General features: G+C 34.9%; 1 protein-coding gene across 6 annotated transcripts in view; it reads left to right on the top strand.

The window, feature by feature from the left end:
* Positions 1-12975, top strand: part of Pias1 (protein inhibitor of activated STAT 1) — a 130608-nt gene that overhangs the window by 92090 nt on the left and 25543 nt on the right. For all 6 annotated transcript variants that reach the window (XM_005316729.3, XM_078049400.1, XM_078049401.1 and 3 more), the window contains one exon: positions 5452-5557. In XM_005316729.3, the coding sequence (XP_005316786.2) occupies positions 5452-5557 (106 nt within the window). The remainder of the gene's footprint in view (positions 1-5451; positions 5558-12975) is intronic.

Raw genomic sequence — 12975 nt, 5'->3', positions numbered from 1 at the left:
TTCAGATGGTAGAGTTCTTGCCTCGCATGCACAAGACCCTGGGTTCAATCCCTAGCCCCACCAAAAAACAAACAAAAACAAACAAACAAACAAGAACCAGAGAGGGCTTCTCAGAAGAAGTGGTGACCAAACTAAGAACTAAGAAAAAGGTAGCAATCGGTTACGTGAAAGATTCAGAGGAAACCACCCTTACAACAGCCCAGTAGCAGGGGTGAACCTATTTTTTTCTAAGAAGCTGAAGAGGATCCACTGTGACTAAAGCAGAGAGAATAGGAAAGAGCAATATAATAGATGGTTCTGGAGCCGGAAGAGGGCTAAACTATGCAGGGCCTTATAGGTAATGTTAAAGTTACGGATTTTCTCTCTTTTTTAAGATATAATTTGTTTTTGTTGTTTTCTTTTGTAGCTGTAGATGGACAACAAGCCTTTATTTTGTTTATTTTTATGTGGTGCTAAGGATCAAAGCCAGTCTTCACTTCAAGCTAGGCAAGCACTCTGCCACTGAGCTAATCAGAATGTTTATAGGACCATATTTCTATCTAGAAAAGTTTCTTCAGAATCTGCAGGACTATGTGATAGATTGGAAATATGGATGAAGAGAAAGGGCAGATGACTTCTTGGTTATTGGCTTGGGTAACTAGGTGAATGATAACACATTGAGGAAGAGGAAACATGGGAGAAGGACTGAGTTTAGGTATATTTTGTTTTGTTTTGCTTTGGAAGAGGGAGCATTGGAGGACTAGATAGAGAAAACAATGAGTTCAGTTTTGAAGCTTTTGAGTTTGATTTGCCTTTAAGATATCCTAAATAGGCAATTGAGCAGATACACTAAGGGCATAAGTTTGGGCTAGAGGGGGAAAAAATATGTGACTCATCTGCATATTAGTGGTTATTGGAGGTACACGGATAATTGATATTGCTTAAATGAATATATGAAGAAGGAAGAGAGGAGTTCCTAAGACCTATCCTTGAGGAACTATAACATTTAATACTGAGTAAAGAGAATGAGCCTACAGAGGATGTGGGGAAACAGTGACAGAGAATGGTACAGGGTAGAGGGTAGGTATGAGAAGACAAAAGACTTTCAGAAACAAAGGAGATGGTTGATATTTCTGAGAAAGTGTGAAGAGGTCAAATATATTGAAGTGAAAAAAAAATACTCTGAATTAGGAATGTGAAGATGACCTTAGTGTGAGCTATAAACCAGATTGTGATAAGCTGGAGGTGAGACAGTGGAGAAGTGTGATTTTTGGAAAGAAATGAAGGTAAGCTGGAGGGAAATGTAAGGTTGCGTTATTTGTCTTAATGGGAGAGTCTTTAATGTGTTTAGAAGATGATGGTAGGGAACTTCTTCTGAGAAAACATTTGGTGTACAAAAGGAAACAGGGATAGTCAATACTGAATTGCTTGACTGGAAAAGCTCTTAATAGCTTGGAAAGAGCTTCTTTAATGGCAATGGGAAGATCAGGTAGAGTGTAGGAGAGGTGAGTTCTGATTGATGACTTCCCTTACATATGTAAGACAGGAAGTGTGTGTGTGAGTTAGCTGAAATAAGAAAAATAAGGGCTTTAAAGAGAGTGAAAATGTGGGAAAGGTTATTAGAGATAATGAGACAAGTTCCCATGTGTTAGTCTCTTTTTTCCCTACATTTTTCCCTCCTCATGAACTGTGAATTATTTTTATCACATTTCCTCTCCTCCACCTCAACCTCACATCTTTCTGAGAATTTGAGTGAGATTTCTTTAAAGTTATGGATCAAATTAGGGAGAATTTTTATTTACAACAATGAGTAATATAGTCACTCCAGGAACTGTGTTATTTTCCATTTACTCAAATCCTCTTTTATGTTCCTCAGTTAATAAATCTTGCATATTTTTGTTAATTCCTTTGTTAGTCATTATTACTACTGCTATTTTCAACAGATCTTTTTCCCTATCACATTTTCTAAAGTATTCATTGTTTATTTGTTTGTTTATTTTATGATACTGGGATTGAACCCAGGGGTACTGTACCACCGAGCAATCTCCCTGGTTGCTGTTATTTTTTGTTTTCAAACAAATCTCACTAAGTTGCTCAGCTGACCTCAAACTTTCTCCTATCATAACCTTCCAAGTTGCAGGGATTACAGGGATGTGCCAGTGTCCCTGGCTATTTGTTTGTTTTGTTTGTTTTTAAAGCTAGTTATTTTTTAATATTTACTTATACCTAAATTCATATATTAGTTCCATTAGATTTTTAGATGCTTTCTTTGTATTTCCAGGTAGACAGTTTTGAATTTGAGATATACCACTACATAAGTAGTGGTAATTCTAATACAACACCATTATTTCTTGTTCTGCTGGCTAGAACTTTTTGAACAGTATTCAGTAACACAGGAGAGCCAGGCATGGTGGCACATACCTGTAATCCCAGCAGCTTGGGAGGATAAGGCAGGAGGATCTCAAGTTCAAAGTCGGCCTCAACAATGGCGAGGCACTGTGTAACTCAGTGAGACCCTGTCTCTAAATAAAATGCAAAATAGGTCTGGGGATGTGGCTCAGTGGTTGAATGTTCCTGAGTTCAGTCCCCAATACTGAACAAACAAATAAATAATGAACAAACAAATAAATAACACAGGTGATAAGGAACAAGTCAAATATGTTCACTATGTTAATAGGAATATTAACTACCATTACAAAATTAAGTATCATAATGGCTATTAGTGTTTGATGGAACTTATTTATTATCAATGATATATTTCTGTATTCCTCTTTGACTGAACTTCTTTGTTAGAAATAGATCTTGAATTTTATAAAAATCTTTTTGACATCAGGGTAATATTATTTCCATTGATTAATTTACATGTCACCAATAGGTGTTTAAATCCTTATAAATGTTCTATTTTTAGTGTATCTTAAAGAGTTTCTTCCCTATTCCTTTTTGAAGAGGGTGTTAAATGTTGTTTTGTGTGAAAAATATAGCCCATAGATGAAGAAAGGGTGTGCTTGTAGTAAACTCTAAAGAGGTCTGAAACTTTAGGAGACGAGGGACTGTGATTGCTGAGGTATAGCACTAGAGAGGGGAAGATGCTTTACCTGGCCATGGAATGCTCTGGAACCTCAGAGCCTGGGAGGTCTACAAGTTTGAAACCTTTCTTTTGAAATAAAATATTGAGAAAAATTAAATCTTTTCTATAACCTAGAAGATAACCTTCTAGATTGTTTTTAGATCCCTATTTTAATAACCTGTAAAGATAACTCTTAACAGTTCATGTAGACACCGTTTTGCAGATAATTTTGTCTTGATTGGTTGCCACTGACAAATGTTATAAATAGGTCTTTCCAAAGAAAGTAAGTGGGAGAACTAGCATGATGCCTGAAGGAAATAAGTGAACTATATTATAACTTGTTAATCTACCTCAGAGTAACCACTGCCTTTAACATTTATTAAATTTTCATTATTTGTAGAGAAATTACTTGTATGCTGATATAGAGGGCATGTAATGAATAGATTATGTTTTAATTATAGAGTAAATATCTTTTGAATTTGTACAATTTCAGAAACTTGAAAAAGCAATAGATAAAAACAATAGAGTAATGCAGTTATATATCAATAGTTGGGATTAGGTAGTACTTGGAGGAGTTGACAGGCCAGTACAATATCTACCTAGAAGAGGTACTGTGCTACTGTTAAGTTTGGGGGGATTTTTGCTTCTGAACCTCTTTATATGATATAAAATTTAATTCCCTACTGTCAGTACAAGTGACATTTCCTACAACATTATTTTTGCAGCTTTTTTTTTCTTTTTTTTTTTTTTATTCTTCTCCATTTGGTTACATGTTTCAACTAGAGTGAACATATCTTTTCACTGAACTTCTTATTGTGGTTTTTACTTGATCTCTTCTTAAATATTTATATGAAGCCTTAGGGTAATTCCAAGTTCTGAAGATTCAAGCTGTCAGTACAGAATTTCACGGTGTTAATTAGCATTTCTTCAGTTTCTATTGTATTTGAAGCATTAAGCAAATAAATCACAGTGCTGAATAAAGGGTTTTTGCTAAAAAGAAGCTTATCTGTACTGTATTAGATTGGTATGTTACATGCTGTGAAATTAGAGAAGTTTTAAGGTTACTTGTTCCTCACAATATTAATACTGTGAAATTTACTAATGAAAGCAAATTTGCTTTTTTACACTTGATTCCCCACCCCCAGGAAATATGCAATATGTGAACACAGATAGGTTTCTGAATTCTAAATAAAATATTGACCTTCCAGAGGATACTATAGAATATTTTCTCTAGTTTCTAAGAGATGAAAGCTAGCATATGTATTGGACTAGTTTAGGAGGTTGAAAGTAAGTAGGATGTATGAAACCAAGAATTAAGAGAATGACATTTCCCTTGATCATTAAGTCTCTTGTTTGGTCCCTAACTTTTCTTCTGTTTCAAGTACCTGCTCTGTCACCAAGCTGTTACATGATCATAAGCAGATTATATAATCTTTTTGTGCCTCAGCAGTTTCATCAACCCTTTACCCAGAATAGTCCCTATCCTACCTATTTCTCATAGCCTTCTGCACAGTTTAATTTAAGTACATGGTATATGTTAAGATGCTTTGAAAACTGTATAGCTATAAAATAGAGATGGTAGTAGTTATTATTCTCTTTTGCTTCGTTTCAAGTCTCTTGATCTTCCTCTTGATCCTAGCACCAAATGGAAAATGATCGTTCTTATTTAGATCTCTCTTCTCCATTCCATAAGTCTCTGTCCTCTTTTTTTTCCTCTTATCTAACCATGTGCCCTTCATTCAGCCTTGGCTCTTCTGTATTCTTTGTCCCCTTCTCCAGCTACCATCTCTGGTGGTAATTTACCATACCAGTAGCTCCTATTTGCAAACTTTCTTTAGTCTCTGTGCTTTTTGGCCCAAGTGGAATCTTTTCAAGAGCTAGTTGAAGGCATAGAGAGAGGTTAAAAGGTATAAAATAGAAAGCCAATCTCATTTATAATTTTTAATAGCTACTATTTTAGATATGCCTATTACCTACTACATGGGATTTATGATATCTTGGACATTTTAATGGCCTTAGTTTGTGTTTAGCCTTAATAGTGTTCTGTCATTGGCTTTGAGTATAGGTAGTCAGGTAATATAGAAGCGTGACAGATCTTGGGTTTGAATTCTAGGTTTGCTACTTAGAATATATAGTTTGTTACTTGACAGTTATAAAATTAGAGCAGATTCTTTACTTCTCCATACTTTAGTTTCCTTATCCATAAGGAAAGGTTTATGACCACCTCTGAGCTTTCTGGGTCAGGATTAAATGAATCATTACTCCTGAAAACACCTAAGACAGTGCTTGACACATAGTAGGTATTTTAAGAAGTGTTAGTTTTCTTTCCCTTTTGCTGTGGGATTAAAATAGATGTATTATTTAACTTACATATGTTGTTTTCTACATCTTTTTTTTTTTTCCAGACCTATTCCATGGCAGTATATCTTGTAAAACAGTTGTCCTCAACAGTTCTTCTTCAGAGGTTACGAGCAAAGGGAATAAGGAATCCGGATCATTCTAGAGCTTTAAGTACGTATGATAAACTTATTTCATTTATGCAGTCAAACTATTTTGTTAAAGGTTAGAGTAGTGTTTTCTCAAGTTAAGAAATATTAACACTTATTCCTTTACTAGAGCCTATTGAAAAGGATTAAAAACACTTGAGAACCTTTTTTTGTGAGCTTATAAAACCAGACCTAAGAGTAGTTTTAATGTTTGTATCACAAATTATATTTTATAATCTATATTTTACTACAACTTCATAAAATAAATGTTTATGGAATTTTAGGAGATGGGAATATAATCCCTGCATAAGTTTCAATAAAATTATTTTAGATTTAGGAAATATATACAGAGTTATACGAAGACTATGCCTGTATTACTGAAGTAAAAGGGAACAGTGAGGTAATGGCAATAATAGTGAAGTGGGTTCTGCCAGTAACAATTATGTGGCTTTGGACAAGTCACTCTGTTCTTGAGTTTCTTGTTCCTCATGTGTAACAAGAGTTTTGTAATATTTTAAAACCTTTCCAAACTCTGGGCTCATAGGTATATGTTACTGGATGGTTCATTTTGACATATTAATTTTGGAATATAAGCAAGGTCTGTAAATGGATTTACTGGCTTTAATTTTTGAGGTCATGGCCTTTCCAATGAGGTGAACAACTTACCTTAATGTGGTAAGGCCAGCATTCCTCTCCTTTTGTACAATAACTTTTTTTTTTCTCTAACCTTTTTTTATACCAGAGTAAATTATTGCACTACCCCTGAATAACAATATACCCTTTAGTTTGCTGAAGAATTTTTCTATTTTGAAAGGGCCCTTTTAAAAATGCAGTTATTCAGGTATGCTGGCACCTGTAGCCACAGCTACTTTGGATGCTGAGGCAAGAGGATCACTTAAGCCTAGGAGTTTTGTAGTGAGACCTTGTCAGACATAATCCTGAGTCAAAGGGGAATATTTATTGACAGATGATGGACATCTAGAATAATAGTGCTGTTTTGGAATCTGGGGGATGTCCTTTGGCAGAGACAAGGAGATAGTAGGGATCCTGAAAGTAGAAAAGGGATAGATATCTCTGCTGAAGGAAAGTTCGAGAGAGGAATTCCCTAACCCCCAATCTTACTGAAGTTATTACTGGTCATTCCACTGACAATCTTCATACTTGCCTCACAGTGCTAGATTGTCAACTAGTGAAAAACATTATGGAATTCTGTGAGCCTGTGGGGAAAAGAGAATTCCTAGAAAGATGACAGATAAAACTGTTGTATTTAATAATAATAAAAAAAAAAATAAGGCAAGTGTCTTTGCACAGACTGGTAACCCTTTTCCACTTGTAGCTATAGCACCACCTGGAGGGAGAGTGATAAGGTGAGCCTGGGATTTTATTTTTCTGCAAGGAACCACTGTTAGCACTATTAAGCAGCAAAACCTGCTTAATGCAAAAACTGTATTTTCAACTCGAATATGCTGCTGGATGTGGAAAGTATTCGCACATTCATTGAGCTTTTTGTGACTATTTACATATTATCTTATATACTGGCCAGGGGAAGACATGGAACATTAATTTAAATCCCAACAGTAAAAAATTCATTGTAATTGACAACAAATTGAAGAAATAACTTTCCCAACAAATTAATTATGTACTTAAAATATTGCTTAAAGCAATTTGACAAATAAAAATGTCGAGCTGGAGCAGGGCACAGTGGAACATCCCTGTAATCCCAGCAGCTCAGGAGGCTAATACAGGAGAGTTCAAAGCCAGCCTCAGCAAGACCCTGTCTCAAAACATAAAAATGGCTGGAAATGTGGCTCAGTGGTTAAGCATCTTTGGGTTTAATCCCTGGTATCAAAAAGAAAGAAAGAAAGAAAGAAAGAAAGAAAGAAAGAAAATATCAGAATATCAGGCTGGGCGTGGTTGCAACTCAAGAGGCTAAGGTAGGAGGATTGCAAGTTTGAGGCTAGCCTCAGCAACTTTATGAGACCCTGTCTTAAAATTTAAAAATCAGAAAAGTTCCAGGTATGTAGCTCAGTGGTAAAGCACCCCTGGGTTCAATTACCAGTTATCCCACCCCAAAAAAGAAAATATTTTCAGGTATCTCAGATATTTTTGAAGAATCAGATTATTTATAGATAAGTTCACTATACCTTATAAATAAATTCTACTCGGGCCTGGAGTTGTGGCTCAGTGGTAGAATGCTTGCCTAATACATGTGAGGCATTGGGTTTGATCCTCAGTACCACATTAAAAATAAAAGTATTGTATCCATCTACAACTAAAATATTAAAGAAAAAAATTCTACTGGAAACAGTTTTATTTGTTAAGTCAGGAGCTATTATGTATTTGAAAAATGAACATGATAGTATTTAGAATTTTCACAGAGAAATCCATTTTAGGGATCATTTCATTTAGTAAGTTTTTGTCTTCTGGTTTCTACTTTTATGTAGCCTCCTTCCCAACTATCACAAAGCCAGCTTTTTATTAGCTCGTGGTCAAGTTCCTCTCTCTTCCCCTCCACCTTTAGCAGTTACTTCAAGCACTACCTATATTCTACTCAAAACACTTTTGTCCCTCTCCAAGCACATTGTCAATGTAAAAACATTGGGGCTGTAACAAGTGAATTCTAATTCTCTAAATTGATCCTTTCTCCTTAATCTTAGTGCCACCATAATTACTTTTCAAGTTATCTACATTTGTACCCATTCTCACTTTATTCTTCAGTGTCAGGAGGAAATCTCCCTTTTCCTGCCTAAGTTAATCTTTTATTCATTTATTATTCTCAATTCAGAAATTATAATAAGAAGCAGGCACAGTGTACTTGCCTGTAATTCCAGCTCTCTGGAAGGTTGAGGCAGAACGATTGTCAGTTCAGGGCCAGCCTGGGCAACATGGTGAGACCACTATGTTAAAAAATAAAGAGAAGGAAATAACGTAAGGGTCCACTATGTTCCAAGCACAGTAGAATATACCATTAAACAAGATGAACACCATCTGTATCCTCTAGAAGTTTGCAGTCTGGTGAGAAAGACATTAAATGATTACACACATCATTAATGAATTACAGTTGTGACATGTGCCTTAAAGAAGATAGATGGGGAAATCTGTAAAGGTACAACAGAGGAATGTAGTCTTCTCTCTGGTGTTGTGATGCTTAAAACAAAACTGTACAGATGAGGGAGAGTTAGGACGGAGATGAAAAAGGTAAATGCCAAGAGAAAAGGCCAGTGGAGCTGAAATAGAGAAAAAGAGGGGAATGGCCAGAGAAATGGACAAGTGTTAATAATTTAGATGATAAAAGATAGATAATAGAAAACCATGAAAGGATTTTCTTTTTTGTTGTACTGAGGATCAAACCTAGGACCTTATGTGTGCCAGGCAAGTGCTCTAACTACTGACCTACATGCCTAGCCACGATGAAAGATTTTCTAAACAGAGGAATAATTTTAAACAGAAACTTGTTCAGATTTGAAGAATTTGCTTTGAGAACTGAATCAATGGGAGGCAAAGCTGATGTCGTGAGATCAGTTAGTAACCTATAGCATTTAGTATACATAAGTGATGACGATACCCCGAATTATGGTAGTAATGATGGAAATACAAGTTGACAGTTTTGAGAAGTATTGAAGGATAGAAATTGTATTAATTATGTGTGGGAATGAAAAGAAAGTGAAGGGCATAGATTAGCTCTAGACTTCTTAAGCACCAGGTAACTTGTTCTTGCCATTTACTGAAGTAGAAAACAGTACTAAAATGATCAGGTTGCAGAGGAGAAATCACAGTGCACTGTTATATTATGTGTGAGAAGTGATTAGGCATCCACATGTTGATGCTAAGAAACAGTTTTATAAGACCTGGCTTTCTCACTTATCTGCCCTTTGCCCTGTTTCCAGTACTCCCTCTCTGTAGTCTCTTCCTGACACCCCGCAATGTCAAGTCTCTTTCATCTTTTAAATATAGGAAAACAAGCTCCTCTCTAGTTAGAGCTCTGTGTTCCTCCTGTTGTTCTCATCCTAATTTCTTCAAAAGGTAGACTGCACTTGGTCTTTGTACCTCCTTTCTGCAACTTATTAAGGTCTTCTAACCTGCATGATTCCACTGAAATTGATCTTGGAGATGTCACAAGTGCTAGTCTGATTGCCAAGTGTGATTTTTATCTTGGATGTTTCTGTTGCATTTGGTACTAGCCATTTTCTCCTTGGGATTCTCTCCTTGTCCTTCTCTGACCATTTCTTTTTAATCACTTGCCTTTAGTGGATTCTTTTAAGAGTGGTGTCCTAAATGTTAGTGTTCCCTGAGATCCATCTTTGGCCCACTTTTCTGTGAACATTTCTATAGACAATCACATTGCTTAAACTGGCACTAGCTCCCAAATAATGTATTTTCATCTCAGACCTTTGCTTTGAATATCTTATTTGTATAGCTAAACTGCCTTCACCTAAACATTCTACTGGGCTGTCTGGATTCAAGTATTTGAAACTGAACTGATCAAATCCTGTTAAACTGAAACCTGAAATATTTCTCAAATCTGTCTAGTCTTATAATTGCCATAATTTAATAAACCCTTAAATTCTGCCTTTATTTTTAAAAAAAACTATTCTTAAATAATATGTCCCTCTCTTTTCTTGACTCTTCATAGCTCTCCCCTGGTAGCAGCCTAACTTGATTTAAATAGATCTGATCTTACCATTCTCTTCCATTCCATGGCTTGTTAACACCAACAGAATAAAAACTCCAACTTCATAGCATAACATTCAGTTTTCCATGTTCTGGCACTCAGATCATTGTCATCTGTGTGCATTCTTCTCATACTTTACATTCCAAATATGTAATTCTTTCCCCCCGCCCAGTGTTTTAGTTTTGAACTAAGGTAGTAATGATAGAAATATAAGTTGACAGTTTTGAAAAATTTGAAGGTTTGTGTCCCGACTACCCCCTTTGTCTAGCTATCGTTATCTTTCATGTTTCGCTTTTTCCAGGAGGCATCCTAGAAGAAACCTCTAGAGAGCTAACTTTCAGTTAGCTTCCTGAACAGCTTCCATTAGAGCATATTAAAGATGATCTCACTTTGAGTCTAAATTATCAGTTCCTTCATACTCTGCTATGAGTTCATTTGGGCAGGAATTTAATCATCATCACCATATTATTATCATTGTTGTTTTAATTTCTCTTGCTTAGCACAGTATCTGGCACATAGTAGATTTTCAAATTTTTGTTGACATTAACTAATGAAACTAGAGCTAGAGTAAAAACCAGGTCCAGGCATCTCTTTCCTTGTCCATAAAATGAGTATTGAGCTTAATATGTTTGGTTGATTACAACCTTAAAATTCTGAAAGTCTGAATTAAAATACTCAGATATTAATGAAGAATAGAAATTATTTTTAAACTATAATGACTCCATCTAATAGATATCTAATATCAGTAGTACTATCTAATAGAAAAATCTGTGGTGATGGAAATGTTTCACGTCTATACCATTCTGTATGGTAATCACCAGCAATATGTGACTATTAGGCACCTAAAATGTGACTGGTACAAGTGAGGAACTGAATTTTAAATTGTATTTAAAATTATTTAGGGGCTGAGGATGTTGCTCAAGCGATAGTGCGCTTGCCTGGGCTGGGTTCAATCCTCAGCATCACATACAAATAAAATAGAGATGTTGTGTTCACCAAAAACTAAGCAATAAATATTTTTTAAAAAATTCTCTCTCTCTCTCAAAAAAATTATTTAGTATAAATTTAAATACAGTCTCATATGATAATTCTGGTAGCTTGTAACAACAGGGATTAAAAACAAGATTACTTTTAAATATAGCTAAGCTATAGCTTTATTATAGGTGACATAATAAAATATTGTTATCACTGCAGAGCGTAATAACATAACAAAACCTTAACTCCCAAATGGTTTCCCATGTTTTGATTTCCCATGATTCATTTGAGTTAATTTTTGTATATTGTGCAAAGTAAGGTCATTCCCCCTTCCCCATACATATCCAGTTATTTCAATAATGTATATGTATCCAGTTGTTCCAACAATATTTATTGAAAAGACTATTTTTCCCCCATTTAATTACTTTGACACATTTGTCAAAAACTGACCACAAAAATATGAATCTATTTTCAGACTCCTCTTTTCCATTGACCTGTGTGTCTATCTTTATGGCAAACCATAATCTTAGTTCCTGTAGCATAATGTTAAGCCTTGAAATCAGGTAAAGTCCTCCAACTTGATTTTTTTCATAAATGTTTTGACTACTGTAAGTCTTAATATGTAAAATGATCATAAACAGTAATAAAATGCAGTTTATTTCAGGAGTACTATATTAATCAGCATTTGAAAGTCTATCAATATACATTACCTTCTCAATAAATTAAAAAAGAAAAATCATATAGTCACCTCTGTAGATACAGAGAAGCTAGTTGGCTAAACTCAACATCCATTCATGGTAAAACTCAGCAGAATGGTGTAAGAGTATTTACAAAAGCTTACAGATAATAGTAATGGTGAAAAATTTGAGTGCTTCACCCTTAAGATGAGTAACAAGGCAAGGATGTCAGCTCTCAGCATTGCCTTGGAGATCCCAGCTAGCACAATGAAAAAGAAAATACAGATTAGAAATGATGAGCTAATTATTGCCTGTTTCAACTAATTATCACCTTTATTTGTCTATTGAAAAAAATAATAATTTCAAAAGTATCTCCAAAAAAGCTGCTAGAACTAATACATGAGTTTAGTAAGGTTGGGGAATACATGGTTGATATACAAAAACGAATTGCTTCTGATGGTGATGAATAATTGGAAATTAGATTTCAAAAAACTGGAATTTAGAATAATGTCCAGAATTATGAGATATTTAGGCATGCACTGCATAAAATATGTGCAAGATTTTTATGCTGAAAACTATGGAACACTGCTGAGAAATATTAAAAGAAGACCTGAATAAATGGTGAAAGATGTCTATTAATGGGTGAGAAGACTAAATATTGTTATGTCAGTTCTCTGAATTTATCTGTAGATTCAATCCATTCGGGATCCTAGTAGTATCTTTTTTTTTAAAGAGAGAGAGAGAGAATTTTTTAATATTTATTTTTTAGTTATCGGCGGACGCAACATCTTTGTTTGTATGTGGTGCTGAGGATCGGACCTGGGCCGCACGCATGCCAGGCGAGCGCGCCACCGCTTGAGCCACATCCCCAGCCCGATCCTAGTAGTATCTTTAAAAGTATTTTTAGAAAAAAGGATTGACTAAAGTTGGGTCTATAATGGGAAAGAAAAAGGCAAAGTTTTGTTTTAAAATATAAATTGGCAAACATTCTAAAATAATTTCAGAAAATTCTCCCACCTTTAGTCACAAAAGCTAATAAAGATTAAGTATAATATTAGGTGTTTAAAAACATTTTATATGTATTAACTCATTTAATCTTAAAAACAGTGCTGTGTGATA

The sequence above is a fragment of the Ictidomys tridecemlineatus genome, chromosome 5, assembly GCF_052094955.1.
Source record: "Ictidomys tridecemlineatus isolate mIctTri1 chromosome 5, mIctTri1.hap1, whole genome shotgun sequence".
Lineage (NCBI taxonomy): Eukaryota > Metazoa > Chordata > Mammalia > Rodentia > Sciuridae > Ictidomys > Ictidomys tridecemlineatus.
This window is presented reverse-complemented; position numbering and strand designations above follow the sequence as displayed.